General features: G+C 39.7%; 1 protein-coding gene across 11 annotated transcripts in view; it reads right to left on the bottom strand.

Annotated features, from left to right (window-relative positions):
- Positions 1-17435, bottom strand: part of PDSS2 (decaprenyl diphosphate synthase subunit 2) — a 278138-nt gene extending 260703 nt beyond the window's left edge. For 3 of the 11 annotated variants that reach the window (XR_010413718.1, XM_064597946.1, XM_045865263.3), the window contains exon 1: positions 16837-17427. Coding sequence is in view for 8 of the 11 variants with exons in the window: in XM_064597946.1 (XP_064454016.1) it covers positions 16837-17132 (296 nt within the window). In the remaining 3 variants the exon portion in view is untranslated. Of the gene's footprint in view, positions 1-16836 lie in introns of all 11 variants that reach the window. The other 8 variants (XR_010413719.1, XM_064597947.1, XM_064597943.1 and 5 more) reach the window with 6 other exon arrangements.
- Positions 17436-18698: the final 1263 nt, after the last annotated feature.

Consider the following 18698-nt stretch of genomic DNA (forward strand, 5'->3'; position numbering starts at 1 on the left):
CAAAACTTAGTCAAATTGTCATTAATTTACTATGACAGATGATGGTACTTGACCAAAACTAAGCTGCAATTCCCAATATGAAAACGGTTCTTGATGGTCCTGGTAGGTTCTTTGGAAAAAGGGAAGCCCATGGTGTAAAGACGTTATTCTCTCACCACTTTTCTCTATTCAAACTATAAACTTTTATTCATATAACATAGTGCTCTTACTGTGTCTCCGAACGGGGCCCAGAAGATTCTCCCTTCACTCTTGACACCAGAAAAGGATTGGTGAGGGGCCCACTACAATCATTACTAACCGCTCGAATGGCTCTTGCTAGGGCTAAGGACTTGGGTGGAAAAACTACAACTGACATGGACTCCCTAAACTCAGAAAGTGATGGGAGCAGCTCAGGGAAGGTTGGGTGGGTCCGGGTGGTAGCTGTTAACTGCCAGAAGCACAGTGGACATGGTGATCCTAACAGGCGGCAGGGTAATATTAGGTAATCTCAGGCTTTGTTGTGATAGGCAGAAATCCCTGTCTGTATTTCATTAGTCAGACCCAAGAATTCAAATTAAGTGCCATCCCACTAAGATCTGTTTTGATTTAAACAAACAAGCAAACAACTCTATATCTAGTGAATAGAGACCCATGTGAGACACTCGAGAGTCAGGACCTCTGGCCCAAATCCAAGACCCACAGTTGTTGAATGAATTGGAGGCCAATTCCCTTATGGAAGATTTTTTTCCCAAATGGATCTCTAGCCATTTACCCAGGTAATCATGAGCTGGTGAAAGGGAAATACCCAATGCCCTTGAGGATGATTACCTACTAGCTCTGAGTTAACATTAATTCTTAGGAATTAAGAATACCACTGGTCCACGAGTCAGACTGACGATTTATGAGTCACGCAGACAGATGGAGTTCTAACTCAGCCTCTTCTCAGAGTAGTCATTGTGAGACCCGAACACATCCTACTTTTCAGATATTCCCACAACCTGACAGACTCCCACAGTGGCTCCCTGGCTCAGGAGGAAGGAATATTACAGTAAAAAGTACAAAGTAGAAGCTGAATGAATTCGATTTCCTTGTCAAAATCACTGCATTTCTAGGGGAAATTTCTCAAATTTCTAAAGGAAAGGTGAGATGTTGATATGAGACAAAGACAAAAGGGCAACAAGTTCTGGGTGGGGAACCCCTTGCTTGAATAACAGGTGTACATACCACCCTCCTCCCCCCACAACTTCATGACTGCATAGACAAGTCAAAAGATGCCTCCACCTACAGTAATGTTGTGTTGAACCAGTAAAAAAGCCCCAATTAATACATCACAGCCCCCCACAGTTTTGGAACAAGGCCATGGCCCTTTCAGCAAGCAAATGAAGGAACTATTTCCTTTTGAGAAAAAGCTCCTGGCTTTTTCCTAGTAGACTGGTGAAAACTGAACAGAACAATATAATATGACCATGCAATCTAGTACCTCAACATTAATCGTTATTGGATGCATTTAATTCTCAATGCCAGCAGGCCATCATCAAGAAAAACAGGTGCAGGCCCAAATGGGATCTGAAGGCACAATTACATTGCCTATCAGATCATTTATACTCCCTAAGAGTGAACTGTACCCTGCTACATGCCACCTACCCTTCAACCTGCACCTATGGCTTCAGGTGGCCACTAAGCTCAGTATTAAGGGGGGTGTCCTGCCCAGAACCTATTCTCCCTTTGTCTCATAACACTTCACTTTCCTTTAAGGAAATTCCTTTCCCTTATTCTATGAGGTCTGAGCTGGTCTGAAATATAGTAGTTAGCCCCTAACTGACTAAAGGAGAGGCCAATGACCCAGGCAGGGCTACTAACAGTACACAGTTTGCCAGTAAAGAAACTATCTACAATAGTTATAAGATGAAAGAAAGGCCAAATTAATCCTCCCTCACAGGAGTTTGAGCTTTAAGGAGCCCTATGAGGATAAACGGCAGCCAGAGCCAAAACTTCCTGACCACAGTGCTGTCAATGCAGAGAACAGTGCAACAGTGCAGAGAAATTGTCCCTAAATTCATGCTTCTGATAACCCTTAAGAGCTCCCCCAGTTTCCATTCTTCCTAAGGCCTGATTTTCTTAACTCCCCCTTTGAAACTGTGATCCATCTAGTGTCCTTCCAATAAATTTCTTATATTTGCTTAAGTAATCCAAAATCAATTTCTTTCTTTGCAACCAAACAACACTAACGTTATTCTATACCCCTTCCTAAAAGATCATAAATCCCTACGGCTTCAAATCTTACCCTCCAACTCTAGCTCGTGTCTACTTCCATTAGGAGCACTGGATCCATTCTAAAAGCATTTTGGACATCTCCACATGCCACAAACACTTCAAGTTCAATAAATCTACAAAATTTCCCCCTATACTCTGTACCCAAACATGCTTCTCCTCCTGTGTGCCAGGAGGTACCAATTAATGGTATCTCAACATACTCAATTATTCAGCTGACTTCAACTCTGTTCTCTTAATCTCAAAATTACCAAGTCCTGTCAACTCCACTTTGCAAATGTACCTTAAATCCATTTTTTATAATTCACCTCCACCACCAGTGCCCAAGTGTATACCCTACCCTCATCATTCCTTTATCACCAAGAACATCTCAATTTTCAATATTTAATTCAAGTCATCTCATTGAGCATTCTTGATTCATTAGCCCCCTGCCTAGTGGACCCCTCTATTCTTTGTGTCTTCATTTTATTTGAAAATACTTTGTCCAACATGTGTAGCATTTTATTACACTTATTGTTTTATGCATCTATTTCCCTTATTTGAATATAAATTTTGAGGGGTAGGGGAGATGTGGTCCAGTGCCTTGTGTTCTTTGAATCCCCTGGTAATAAGCACAGTACCTGGCCACTAGGGGACACACTTGACCAGCTGCTGAAAGAAGAAATGAATGGAAGAATGAAACTGGACCCCTATCTTACACCATTCACAAAAATGAACTTGAAGCAGATTTTAGACTTATATGTAACACCTGAAACTGTAAAACTCCAAAAGAAAATAAAGAAAAACTCCTTGACATTGGTCTTAGGAATGATTTGTTGAATATGACACTAAAAACAAAGGCAACAAAACAAAAAATAAACAAGTAATACTACATCAAACTGAAAGCTTCTGTACAGCAAAGGAAACAATCAACACAATGAAAAGATAACTACAGAATGGGAGAAAATATTTGCAAAACATATATCTCAATAGCAAAATCATAATAACAATAATCCAATGAAAATATGGGCAGAGGACCTGAAAAGACATTTTTCCAAAGAAAACAGAGATGGCGATCAAGTACATGAAAAGGTGTTCAACACTAATCATTAGGGAAATGTAAGTCAAAACTACAATGAGATATCACTTCACACCTGTTAGGATGACTTTTAATGAAAGACAAGAGATAGTAAGTGTTGGCGAGAATGAGGAGAAAAGGAAACTCTTGTGCACTATTGATGGGAATGTCAATTGGTACAGCCATTATGGAAAACAATATGGAGGGTCCTGAAAAAATTAAAAATAGAACTATCACAAGATCCAGAAATCCCACTTCTAGGTATCTATCTGAAGGAAATGAAAACATTGCCTTGAAGTATTATTTACACTCCCACGTTCAGCATTATTCATGATAGCCAAGATATGGGAACAACTTAAGCCAAGATATGGGAACAATTCATCGACTGATAAATGATAATGAATATGTGATATACAAATACACACATACACAGTGGAATATTATTCAATCATGAGAAAGAAGGAAATCCTGCCATTTGCAAAAACATGGATGAACCCAGAGGACATTATGCTAAATAAAATAAACCAGACAGAGAAAGACAAATACTGTATGATCTCACTTATGAGAAGTGGAATCTGAAAAAAAGGGGGAAAAGGGGGGGGTGTCAAACTCAACCCACATAAAAAGACAGTAGAATGATGATTACCAGGTACTGGGGGTAGGAAAAATGGGGAGATGCTGGTCAAAGGGTATAAGCTTTCAGTTATAAGAAAATAAATACTGAGGATCTAATGTACAGCATGGTGACTCTAGTTAATAACACTTTGTTGGATACTTGAAATCTATGAGAGCAGATCTTGAGCATTCTTACCACACACATCGGCACACACACAAAGGTAACTGTGTGAGGTAATCATTCCACAATGTATACATATATCAAATAATCATGCTGTACACTTTCAATATATATAATTTTACTTGACCATTCACCTCAATAAAGCTGGGCAGGGGGAGAAATGAAGAGATTATAGCAAGCTTCTCCCAGGTCTTCCTGCCTCCAGTTTTTCTTTTCTGCAACCCACAACCTTCACAGCTGCAAAAGTCAGCTTTCAAAAGACATATCTATTCCAGTCTTCTCTACTGCTTAACCTTAGTGGTCTCCGATGACCTCAAAATAAAATTAGATCTTAACACTACATAAAGAAGCTCCTCAAAATCTAGCTGCTTTTCCTTTCTTTTATTTTTAAAACACTTTAATTCACAGCAGTTTTATTTACAGTAGCCAAAAGCCAGAAACAATCAAAATGTTCATTTAAGGTGAACAGATAAACAAATTGCTTATATCCATGCAAAGGAACACCCTTTAGCAATAAAAATGACACATTTGATAACATTCACTAACAATAAAACGTATCCATTTTAAGTGTACAGTAAAATGTTTTGCCAAATGTATACACCTACGTAACCACCACCACAATAAAGATATGATATATTTCTAGCAACCTAAAATTTCCTTTGTTCCCCTTTATGGCCCCAAGCAAACAACCAAAGTAGATGCTTCCTGTTACTGTAATTTTACCTATTCTAGATTTTCCATGTAAATGAAATCATACAGTATGCACTCCTTTGTACCTGGCTTCTTTCACTCAGCATAGTGTTCTTGAGATCCATCCATGTTACTGAGTGACTCATTAATCAATTCATTTTTCTTTCTGAAGGACATTCCACTCACCTTAGACATTTAGATTGTTTCTGGTTTATGGCTACAGTAAATAAAACTGCTCTGAATAATTGTGTTGAAATCTCTGACTGCACATTTGTTTCCATTCCCTACCATTTCAATACCCAGGAGTGGAACTGCTGAATTATAAGGTACAAGGGGTACACTTAACTTTTTAAAAAAAAGACCAAATAGTTCTTCACAGTGGTTGTACCATTTTACAGTCCCATTAGCAGTACAGGACAGTTCCAGCTGTTCCACATTCTCACCAACATTTATTATGCTCAGACTTCCTAAAGTTAGCCGTTCTTGTTTGTATGCAGTGACATCTCATTCTGGCTTTACTTTGCATTTTCAGGTGACTAATGATGTTAAGCATGTTTTCACGTACTAATTGGCTAGGTAACTTCTTTTGTAAAATGTCCAAATCTTTTCCAATTTTTGAACTGGTTGTCCTCTTGAGTTGTAAGACTTCTTTGTATGTTCCAGCCCTTTGTCAGACATGTGTATATTTTCTCCCACTCTGTGGCTTGCTGTTTTCTTTTCTATCTATCTATCTATCTATCTATCTATCTATCTATCTATCATCTATCTATTGAGAGGGAGAGAACACGCACGCGCAAGAGCAAGAGGAGGGGCAGAGGGAGAGTGTCTTCAAGCACACTTCCCACTGAGCGTGGAGCCCAAGGAGGGGCTCGAGCCCACAACCCATGAGATCATGACCTGAGCCTAAATCAAGAGTTGGACGCTCAACAACTAAGCCACCCAAGTGCCCCATTGGCATTTTATTTTCTTAACAGCATTTTTAAAAGTGCAGTTTTAAATTTCAATGAACTCTAGTTTTTCTTTTATAATTTTTTCTTTTACACTTCATGCTTTCTAAAAATTCTCTGCTTACTTCATAGTCACAATTTTTTTCCTGTATTTTCTTTTAGAATTTTCAAATTTTAGCTTTCACGTTTAGGTATAGGATCCATTTCAGGGTCACTGTTCTTTATGGCATGAGGTTTTTGCCCCAGCACCATTTGTTGAAATACTATCCTTTGCCCACTGAACTGCCTTGCTACCTTGTTCAAAATATGGATTACCATAGATACATGTGGGTCCATTTCAGAACTATATTCAGTTATAGTGATGTATACGTCTGTCTGTATACCAATCCCTCACAGTTTTGCTTATTATAGCTATCTAGGAAGTTTTAAAACCATGTAATGCTAGCATTACAGGGTTATTTTTCAAAATTGTTTTAGCTATTGTGGATCTTTGCAATCACAGATTAATTTTAGAATCAGCTTATCAATTTTGACAAAAAATCATCTGTAGAAATTTTGATTGGGATTATGCTAAATCTACAGATGAATTTGGAAAGAACTGACATTTTAATAGTATTAACTCTTCCAATCCATGAACAGGGTATATTTAGGTCATCTTTGATTTCCTCATCAGTGTTTTATAGCTCTGAATGTACAGACCTTGTATATATTTTGTTAAAATTTATCCCTCAGCATTTCATGTTTTTGATACTATTGCAAACATTTTGCAAATCCATGTTCCCAACTGTTCATTGCTGACATAAGCAAACACAATTGGTTTGTATATTTTGACATTATATGCTTTATGCTTGCTATACTCACTTATCAATTCTAGTAGCTTTTTTGTAAATTCTTAGGGATCTCTTAGCATGTGATGTAATTTAGTAATTAAGACTTGCTTTTCTTTTCTAATCCAATATGCCTTTAAATTATTTTTCTTGACTGGCTAGAACTTCTGGTAAAATTTTAAACAGAAGAGATAAGGAGAATCTCCTTGAGTCCTGTCCTAGAAAACATTCAGTCTTCCACTATTAAGAATATTAGGTATTATTTTTCATGGACCCTCTATATCAGATTTTTAAGAATTTTTTTTTAAAGATTTTATTTATTTATTTGACAGAGAGAGACACAGCGAGAGAGAGGGAACGCAAGCGGGGGGCAGTGGGAGAGGGAGAAGCAGGCTTCCCGTGGAGCAGGGAGTCCCATGCAGGGCTCGATCCCAGGACCCTGGGATCATGACCTGAGCGCAAGGCAGACGCCCAACGACTGAGCCACCCAGGTGCCCCTCTATATCAGATTGAGAAGGGTACCTATTGCTATGGCTTCAGTTCACTTATCTTTTCTTCTTAGGGTCTAATCTGCTGTTCAGCCAATCCAGGTAATTTTTTTCCTTTTACATATTGAACTTTCAGTTACAGATATTACTCTTGGTATATATTTTTTCTATCACTTCTATCATTATTCATGTTTTCTTTTAAAAACTTGAGCATAGGAACCCTCCTACACTGTTGGTGGGAATGCAAGCTGGTGCAGCCACTCTGGAAAACAGTATGGAGGTTCCTCAAAAAGTTGAAAATAGAGCTACCCTATGACCCAGCAATTGCACTACAGGTATTTACCCCAAAGATACAAATGTAGTGATTCAAAGAGGCACCTGCACCCCAGTGTTTATAGCAGCAATGTCCACTATAGCCAAACTATGGAAAGAGCCCAGATGTTCATCAACAGATGGGTAAAGAAGATGTGGTTATATATATACAATGGAATATTAACACAGCCATAAAAAAAGAAATCTTGCCACCTGCAACAACGTGGGTGGAACTAGAGGGTATTATGCTAAGCAAAACAAGTCAATCCAGAGAAAGACAATTATCATATGATCTCACTGATATGTGGAATTTAAGAAACGAAACAGAGGGTCATAGGGGAAGAGAGGAAAAAATAAAACAAGATAAAACCAGAGACGGAGAGAAACCGTAAGAGATTCTTAATCATAGGAAACAAACTGAGGGTTGCTAGAGGGGAGTGGGATGGTGGGATGGGATAACTGGGTGATCTACATTAAAGACGGCATGTGATGTAACAAGCACTGGGTATTATATAAGACTGATGAATCACAGACCTGTACCTCTGAAACCAATAATACATTATATGTTAATTGAATTTAAATTAAAAAATGTTTTTAAAGTTAAAACAAATAAAAATAAAAACTTGAGCATATTTATAATAAGTCTTTGCTGATTCCATCATCTGTGTCTTATGGATCTGTTTCTACTGACTGATTTTTCTCCTGGTATGTGTCATATTTTCCTGCTTCTTGAAATGTCCTGTAAGTTTTAATTGGATATTGGATATTGGATATTGTTACATTGTGCTGTTGAGTGTCTGGATTTTATAGTCTTCCTTTTAAGAGTTTTGGTGTGATTTGGCTGGCAGTTCAATTACTTTTGGGACGGCTTGATCTTTTTGAGACTTGCTATTTAGCTTTGTTAGGGAGGTTCTAGAGCAGGCTGGACTCTAAAATTGGTTTATTCCTATTACTAAGGCATAATTGTCTGGGGTCTCCACTGAGTGCCCGGCTATTCAACAAAGTCTTTCCATAATGTCCAGTTAGAACTCAAATGCCTCCCAATTCTGTGAGAACTCTGAGGACTGTAAAGCTTATAGCTCCCCAGCCTCATGGATTTTCACCCTATGCATGTGCTGTTTATACTCCAACAACAGACTCAAGTGGGCACCTCAGATTTCTGGAACCTTTCTCTATATACTCCCTCCTCTTCTGTATTCTGCCCCACAATTTCCAGCTGCATTCACTTCCCCAAAATCTGATCTGTCTCAAATTCACCAATATCACCATCCTCTGCTTGAGTTCCCTTCTCTGTGTTGCTATTTGGAAAATACCTCCCAGCACAAAGCCAGAGTGAAAGTTTTCACCTCATCGGTTTTCCCTTTCATAGAAATCACAATCCTGTACTGCCTCGTACTCCAAGAATACAATTGTTTCATATTTTTGGCCCAGTTTTCTATATGTTTACAGTGGAAGGTAAAGTTTAGCATTGGTTACTCTGTCTTGGCAGAAGCAGACATATATGTTCAACCTATCCTTTTTGTCTCATCCCATCCCACGTTCAGCCCACACCAAACTACTAACTTCCCTACCCCTGGCTAAGCAACTTCTTCTGCTTTAATTTATTTTCCTGCCTTGGTCATTTCCTTTTCATCCAACATGACCCAACTCTTAGGTCATTTCATCTTTGTAAAAGTCTTCAATTTTCTGTAGAGATTTGTTTGATCCCTCTCTGTCTCTACAGCATATTGTTCACACATACTATAGCATTTATCCCAACGTACTCTCACTATTAGCACATCTCCCCACTAAAATGAATTTCAATAATGAAAATTGCTAACATTTGGATACTTTCTATGTGCCAGATACTGTTCTAAGCACTTTACCTATATTTACCCATTTAATCTTCATAAAACCCTAAAATATAGGTACTATTATTATCCTCATTTTACAAATGAGGAAACTAAAACACAAAGAGGTTAAGGAAATCACCTGAGATCACATAGCTTGGTAGTGGTAGAGACAGGATATAAATCTAAACAGTCTGATTCTAGAGCTCATGCTCACTATACCGTCTCTGATGAATTCCTGAAGGGAAGCAACTGTGTCTTATTCTTGTTTGTACATTCCATGCCAAGAGCACCTCAAATATTTGTGGAATGAATTAAAATTTTTAATTTTCTCCTAGTCATCCAAAAAAAAAAAAGTCCTTCATAAGTAATGCAGGTTTTCAGTCAGTAATTACAGAACTGAATCTAGAAAGGGTCTTTTATAAACATGGAAGAGACTAAAATTAAATTTCTAATAATAAATTCAAAGATCTCTGAAGAATTTTAACATGCAGAAAAGACTAGTAAGGTTTTATAGGTAGCCAAGTAACTGTAGTGAACTCAGTTAGGAACAAAAAGTCTCTGCTAAGGAATCAACATCCCCTTAGAGAGAGATGAAATGTCATAATCTGTGACCGCTAATTGCATACTAAATTAATCCTATCTATCTAAATGTGCAATAGAGATCAAGACAAAAGTAAAAAGACAGAGTATTTAAACAAAAATTTAATCCTAAAAGCCAAATGTGTCAACAGTAATCAATGAAAACAAATAAGGCCATATTGCTCAGTGAAATCAACTATGTATAAACAACAAAAATTTAATTCTGTACGAAAAAAGTATATCATTACCTTAGAAACAATAAAGTATCCTCCATTTGATTATTAAGAGCGTTTAAGTTCTTGACAGTAGGTATATATAAAACTAAAAGTACTTCAAACGAAGTAATACAGGTACCCCTGCCTTTCAAAAGTTCACGTTAAAGGCACTTTGCTTTACAAAAGACATACGTTAGTACATTTTCACTAACCAAAAGAAATACAAAGAGGATTTTCACTTTTATGAAAAAAGGCAAAAAGCAAAACTAGCGTTCAGTGTTTGTTTTGCAGTGAGCCCTTATGGAGGCAGGGTGCACCCCGAGCAGTGAGAGTGGTACCGCCAAGCTCCCTCCCTGGGAACTACACTCACCAGCTCAGCATCAAGGTGCCGTGGCTTTGAACTGTGTCTGTGAGCATCTGTGCTTTATCTCGATTTATTTTGTGCATTTGTTAGCAAGACGTGTCGTAAGATATCAAAAAAAGCCTAAGGGAGATTATTTTTTGGGTCTGGGAATACTCAAAAAATTTTCCATATAAATTAATGGTAATTGCTTCTTTTGCTTGATGCCATTTTGGCTTATGGAAGGTTTCATAGGAATGCTCTACTTTCAGGTAGTAGGGGAGATCTGTAATGATTTATACAGAAATTTAAATGATTAAAAATAAAAAATATATATTTTGCACAAGTGGATAATCACATTTAATCAGCAAGATAATAATGAACCATAGGGTACAAGTTGTGAAGAAGTGAGGGTTTGATGCACTGTTGCTACTTTCAACCTCCACCACATTACCAATCTACATCGCATACCTGGGCTTCTACTCCATCCTACAGCCCACTGTCCAGCTTGGACAGGTCCGCAATCCCTCATCCCAAGTCCCTGAAACCAATTCAAAATTTTTCTAATTTTAGGAAAGTGCATTTACGCAGCGCTCCAGCAGGATCTGGGGCAGCAGCCTGTAATCAAACACATGAATATTTCTGCAGCAAAATGCATGAATATTCACATTAAGTGGAATACAGAAAGACTGTAAATAATCTCACATCAGCTCAGGTCAGATTTATGAGCCTGAAAAAACATTCTGTTTTCTGAGCCTTTAGGATTTTTAAATAGTAGGAAAAGGACTATAGATTTGTGTTACCACATTGCATCCAATCTGCTCACTCCCTGTTTGAGAAACGACATTAGCTCCCTTACCTGCCATATTCAATTACAACACTAATATCTATACTAGTCTAGAAATGGCAGCACCTTTGGAAATCATTTATTCAAAGTCCTTACTTCACTGCTTAAGAAACTAAAGCCCAGAAAACATGGAATAACTTGTCTAGGGTCATAATGTTACCTACTGACAGAGAGAAAACTAGAACATGCAGGTCTCCTCTCTCCCAGGCCTACTGTTTGTTGGTTCATTCACTTATTCATTCTCTCTCTCAATTCAAAGTGACTCTTCTCAACTTTTTAAAATAATGGAATAATTACAGACTCACAGAAAGTTCAAAAATAGTATAGCGTCTACGTATCCTTCATCTGGCTTTCCTCAGTATTCAGCTGTAATACAGTATGAAAACCAAAAATTAACACTGGTACATTAGTGTTAACAAAACTACAGACCTAGGGAGCCTGGGTGGTTCAGTCAGTTAAGTGAATGACTTGGTTTTGGCTCAGGTCATGATCTCATAGACTGTGAGATCGAGCCCCACATTGGGCTCTGCGCTCAGCATGGAGTCTGCTTGGATTCTCTCCCTCTGCCCCATCTCCCTGCTCGCTCGCTCTCAAATAAATAAATAAATCTTAAAAAAAAACAAACTACAGCCTTATTCCATTTTCAGCATTTTTCTTAGCCTGTATTCATTTGTATGTATAGGTGTACATAGTTCTAAGCACCTTTATCTTATGTATAGATTCATGTAACCGCTATCAAAATCAAGATACTGAAATATTCCATCACCACAAAATACCTCTTTGTATTTACACCCTCCCGGCTCCCCACAGTGTCCCTGACTCTAGCAAGCATTAATCTGTTCTTCATCTCCATAGTTTTGTCACTTTGAGAATGTTGTATAAATGGAATCATATGATATTGTAGGGGCCAAGGGCAGGCTGTCCCAAGATTGGCTACTTTGGCATGAACATTATTTTGAGTTAAAAGCAATCGAAACCCAGCAGATCAAGGGAGAACTCTTTACCTCCCCCTCAACTGCATGCTCATACCAGGAAGAGAGCTATTAACAGAGATTCCTCTTTACCTAAGAAACTTATCTGACTATAATAGGGCAACATTTGTTTTCCAAACATCTCCTTTCACCTTAGTGCTAATCATTATCTTTCTCCCCCTTAGTAATATCCAGACCCCCACCCCTCTCCATGCTTCATTTCTTTGGAATTTCATGTCTATGTGGATTCCCCATACATATGCTATTAAATTTGATCTTCTCCTGTTAATCTGCCTCATGTCATTTTGATTCTTAGACAAGCTAGAAGGACCTTGAAGGGCAGAGGAAATTCTTCCTTTCCAACAATATATAAACTTCTGAGATTGACTTTTTCTTTGTGGTAAAACACACATAAAATTTACCATCTTAACCATTTTTAAGTGTACAGTTCAGTATAGTCACAATGTTGTGCAACCAATCTCCACAACTTTTTCATCTTACAAAACTGAAAATCTATACCCTTTAAATGACAACTTCCCATTTCCCCCTCCTTTCAGCCCCTGGCAACCACCATTTTACTTTCTCTGATTGTGACTATTCTAGATACCTCATATCAATGGAATCATATAATATCTGTCTTCTTGTGGTTGGCTCATTTGACTTAACATTATGTTCCAGAATTTCCTTTTTAAGGCTGAATAATATTCCATTATATGTACACAATATTTTGTTTATCCATTCACCTACTGATGGACATCTGGGTTGCTTCCACCTCTAGGCTACTGCAAATCATGCTGCCATGAACATGGGTGAACAGATATCTCTTTCAGACTCTGCTTTCAATTTTTTGGGCTAAATACCCAAAAGTGAAATTGTTGGATCACAAGGTAATTCTTTAATTTTTTCTGAGGAACCACCATACTGTACTCTGTAGTGGCTTTTTACATTCCCACCAGTAGTGTGGATTGACTTACTCCGTTCACCATAATTCTTTCCAGATTCATTCAAATTGTTGTATGAATAAATAGTTCAGTTATTTTCATTGTTGAGCAGGGCTTCATTGCATTGCTGCAACACCATTTGTTCAACAATTCATCACTGAATGACATTTGGGTTATTTCCAGTTTGGGGCTATTACATATAAAGTTGCTATTAACATTTGTGTATAGGTTTTGACGTAAGTTTCTACTTCTCTGGAGTAAATTCTCTGGAGTACGATTGTTGGGTTGTATGGGAAGTGTATGTTTAATTTTATAAGGAACTGCCAAGCTGTTTCTCAGTGTGGCTGTACCATTTTTACATTCCCATCAGCAATGTTGAAAGAAATCTCGTTTCCTTTCTCTGCATCTTCACAAGGACTTCAGATTGTCAGTACTTAACATTTTAGCCTGTCCAGTAGGTAAGCAGCAGTTCCCATCATGGTTTTAATTTACATTTTTCTAATAGCTAATGTTACATATGCTTACCTGCCACCTTTTCATATACTTACTTGTCATCTTTACAGGCTCTTTTTGCTCCTTTTCTAATTGTATTGTTTACTTTCTTACCACTGACTTTAGAGAGTTCTTTACATATTCTGGAAAGAAGCCCTTCAGATATTTGATTTGCAAATATTTTCTCCTAATCTCTGGCTAATCTTTCCATTCTATTAAGATGGTCTTTTACAGAGCAAAGACTTAAATTTTGATGAAGTCGAATTCCTGATTTTTTTCTCTTATGAAATGGGGTTTTGGAGTTATGTCTAGTAACTGTTTATCTAGCCCCAGATCCTGGAGAGGTTTTCCTATGTTTTCTTCTAAAAGTTACATAGTTTTACATTTCACATTCAAATTCGTTTTACATTGATCTCACAGGTATCCATTCTCCTTTTTTTTTTCCTTTTTTTAAGGTGTGAGGCTTAGGTCAGGGTTCATTTTTTTGCTGGTGATGTCAATCATTCCAGCACCTTGTTGAAAAGACTATTCTCCCTCCATTGAATTGCTTTTGCACCTCTGTCAAAAATCAATTGGGCATATTTGTGTTGATCTATTTATTTCTGGGTTCTCTATTCTGTTCCATTGATCTGTCTATTCCTCTGCCGATACCACACTGTCTTGATCAATGAAATTGATATCAAGAGTATTGTATCAATACAGTAGAATGATTCCTCCTTCTTTTTTTTTTTTTTTTCTAACCTTGTTTTTTTTTAAGGTTCTAGTGCTATGAGAACATGGAGTAATCTGGACTCAGACATTGCTCATGAGAGTGTCAGCTGGTACAATCACTTTGGAAAACAATTTGCTATTATTTACTAAAATTGAACACGTGCATACACTCCTCCTCCATCGATTCTCTCAAGACAAATACACCTGGAGACATGTGCAAGCACATTCACAACAGCATTTTTCATAACACAAAAATGCAAACCACCTAAATGCTGATTGAAAGAAGGCTATGGCATATTCGCACAATAGGATTTCATGTACCAGTGAAAAACTAATGAAGTACAATTAAACACGACATGGACGAATCTTGTGATAAATACAAACAATTATGGATAAAAAAGTAAGCATAGCAGACTACAAGCAATAAGCTACCATATTTATAAATTTCAAAAGTGAGCAAAATTTAACACGTTATTATTTAGAGAAACACCAATATAACTTTTAAAAAGGAAAAATAAACACAAAATCCAGCACATTGGGGTTCAGGAACATGGACTGGGGAGTACAGACAGTTTCAAAAGGATTGGTAGTTAGAGTTTTTAAGTTGGATGGTAAGCTCTTTAGTTTCATTACTAAGCTTTAAAACATATAAGTACATGCGGTTTTTGAGTGTATATCATCTAAAATCAAAAGAGAACATTCCAGCTACAGGAGAAGTTTAGCCCACTCATTAAGACGGCATGCCTGATACTGGAAACAATGCCAACAAGTAAAATCACTTTATTATTGCTATTTGGTCACTTCTGTAGTAATAAAAAATGACAGGTGTCTCAACAAATTATAGCAAGGGGGAGAGCAAGGGAAGTGGGGGTGGCTACATAAAAGGACAACATACGGGATCCTGTAGTGATAGATATGTTCTGCATCTTGACTATATCAATATCAATAATCTACTTGTGATACTGCATTATAGGTGTGCAAGATGCTACCATTGGGAGAAACCGGGTAAAGGGTACACTGGATCTTCTGTATTATTTCTTCCAACAGCATGTGAATCTATAATTACCTCAAAATAAAAGTTTAATTAAAAAAAAGGAAAACGGGGGGCGCCCGGGTGGCTCAGTGGGTTAAGCATCTGCCTTCAGCTCAGGTCATGATCCCAGGGTCCTGGGATGGAGCCCCACATCTGGCTTCCTGCTCAGCGGGGATTCTGCTTCTCCCTCTCACTTTCCCTCTGCCCCTCCCTCTGCTCGTGTTCTCTAATAAAAAAATAAATTTTTTTTTAAAGGAAAACGTGAAAAAAAAGATAATTTCTGCCTAGGGTTTCTCCACCTTGGTACTATTGACATTGGGAGGCCCGTAATTCTTCATTGTAGGGGCTGTGCTGGGCATTATAGGGTGTTTAACAGCATCCCCTCTCTCGAGCATGCCCCAGGTATGACATCTCCATATAGCACCAAAATGTTCTCTAGGGGGCAAAACTGCCCCATCTGAGAACTACAGCTCTACTCACAAAAGCAAAGAAGAGCTGTGGAAATGTTCCCAATTGAAGGAGATTAAAGAGACATGACAACTAACTGTAATATGTGATCCTAGGCTGGATCTTGTACTAGAGAGGAAAGAATACTATAAAGGACATTTCTTGGTCAATTAACAAAACTGGAATATCAATGGTAGATTAATAAGAGTATTGTATCAATAGTAAATGTGTTTAAATTGATTACTATAAAGAATATTCCTATGCTTAGGAAATACACGATGAAGTATTTAGGCATAAAGGACCATGATGTATGCAATCTACTCTCAAATGATTCATTAAAAATGTGTGTATTTTACATATACATGTAAATAGTATGTATATATGTGTAGAATAGGTGAATCTGATTATAAGGCATGCAGGTGTTCTCTTTGTACTATTTTTGTTCTTGCAACTTTTCAGTATGCTTGAAATTATTTACAAATAAAGGTTTTTTTTATTTTTTTACTGGAAGCATAAGTTGTGATCTTAAATCCTAACGACAAGTTTCATAGTAGTAGTCCAGAATAAGTGATAAAAATCCCAGGAGGATAGTGACTACTGACTGGATAGATTCCTACTTTAAGCCTGCGATATTCGTTGGAAAGAACGGTCTACCTTCAGCATATCTCCCCCTCTCCATTTTTTTCTGGAGGCGACCACTGGAACAGTGCGGAACCGAAATCAATCTATCCCATTTTTAAAAGACCATTTCTAGAAAGTGACTCAAACCTACATCCCTACTCGATTTCGCCCTGAACGATTTAGAACCAAAAACGCGAAAAGAGTATAGGTGTTTCTCAAAAGAAAACCACTTAGCCGCTCAGCTGAGCAAATGGAGGAAGAAAAGTTAAGGTAAGTGGGCTAGAGAAGAGACAACATCAAATGTCCAGGAGAGCTAAGAAAAGAATGCGTAAAAAGAAATAAGCCTGGAGCCAGTATGAGCGAGGCAGGAAGGGAGTGTCGGCCAGGAAAAAGGACTCGAGTGGGTGCGAAGTGTGTCAGGAGGAGAGGGAGTAGCTCACCTGGCCGTGGTAAGCAGAGGGTGCTGAGTCCCCACCAGCTTCCGCACCTGCATAGCGATGTTGCTGAGCTCGTCGCTCAGCAGGCAGCGGAGGCTCATGAAGGACGTGGGATAGCCCACGATCTTCTCCGCATCTGACACGACTTGGTTCCAGTGGGCCGGGGACCTGGAGGACTGACCACGCCAGGAGCCCACCGAGGAGATGGTATCGAGGGACGGGGACCACCACAAGCGACGCGGGGAACCCGACACCCCGAGATAACGGGGCAAGCGCAACAGTAGCTGCCGAAGGCTCATAGTTTGAGTCTGGGAGTGTCAGGGACTTGAGGATGTCCGGAGGTGGCGCGGGGAAAAAAACAGGGGCAGAGGAGGAACTTGCAGGACCTAGAAGAAAGCGGCAACTCCCGACCCTCAGAGAAGGGGGAGTTCCTGAAACCGTAACCAGAAACGCACTTTAACTGCAGCTTTCAGAGCTTCGGGCTACACAAACAACAGCCGGAGCTCAGCACTGCCCCCGACCATCTGGGTAGAAACCACGGCCGCCTCCTAAATGGGGGACGCCATATTGGCGAGATGGAATACGGTCTGTCGTAAAGACAGAGGCGGACCGTTCAGGAGCAAAGAATGTTCCCTCCTTTACGGCGCAGTCGTGAACGCCCCCGAAGGGGCGGGGCTTTGGAGGTGAGCCCCGGAAGGCGAGGGGTAGGGCGAAAGTTTAAGCTCCTCCCACACCCCCTCCCCACCCAAGGTTGGGAAGACCTGGGTTTCCCGGGATTGGGTTGGGGTGTAGGGCTGCCGAGTGGTGCTCTCGCCCCCGGAACTTGGGCCCAGTCTGATTCATCAGGGCATGCCCAACGCCCAGCACAGAGTGCCGCACAGAAATACTTGTGTTCTGGACGAGGGTCGGTGTCTACCAAGTCTCTTCGCGGCTCCCAGCGCGCCCGGAAGGAAGGGCGCCGGGCCGAGATGCGGGTTCCTCCGGGAAGCCTCTCACAGCTGTCCACCAGTCCTTGGCAGGGGTAGTGTACCGGCGTGAGGGCGGCCCTTAGGGCAGCTGGCCTTAGGGAGCTACAGGCCGCTACTCCGCAGTGGGACGCAAAGTCTAGGCGTGGGACTGAGCCCTCTTTTCCTTCAGTTCCCAGCCAGACGAAAGGTGGCGTGGCCCGGCGGAAAGGGTTTTTTCCCAAGGAATGTCCTTGAACCTTGTCTAATCACCAGCCTCCCCGCTGAGCCTCGGTCTCCCCCCCCCCCCCCCCCGGGTGTACGGCCCAGGCAGAAGCAGCTGTGCCTCCACCGGGGTGCAGAGGGGCCCGTGCCCACCCTCTCTTGTCTTGTTCTTCGGAAGGACGTTCAAAACTGTATCAGCAACCGCAGTGCTTTTCACTTAACAGCTCATATATTAGCTCATTTTATCCTCAACTCCATTAAGTAGATGGTGTTAGTATTCTCCATGTTTCGTGTGAGAAAACTGAGGCACATCCAAGTTGTGTAAACTGTCAAAGGCCGCACTAGACAGGGATGTTATGGCAGGCAATCAGGCTTCTGAATCCATGCTCTTAACCACAGCATTACGCTAAGTAACAACCTACCAACCACTCTTTACTCTTCCATTGCTGAAGGGAAGCAGTCAATGTGGTTATCATTCAAGCAATGTTGCCTTTTCTTTTTTCAGGTATATCTAGTATCCTGCCCCTTTCGCATCACTCAAAACAAGTGTTAAAACAAAAAACAAAACAAAACAAAAACCTCTTTAGGGGTGCCTGGGTGGCTCAGTGGGTCAGGTCGTGATCCCTGAGTCCTAGGATCCAGCCCTGCCTTGGGCTCCCCTGAAGCTTCTCCCTCTCCCTCTGCCCTTCCCCCCTC

This window comes from Mirounga angustirostris, unplaced genomic scaffold (assembly GCF_029215605.1).
Source record: "Mirounga angustirostris isolate CCGP_5_RB_7025 unplaced genomic scaffold, mMirAng1.0.hap1 SCAF_8, whole genome shotgun sequence".
Taxonomy (NCBI): Eukaryota; Metazoa; Chordata; class Mammalia; order Carnivora; family Phocidae; genus Mirounga; species Mirounga angustirostris.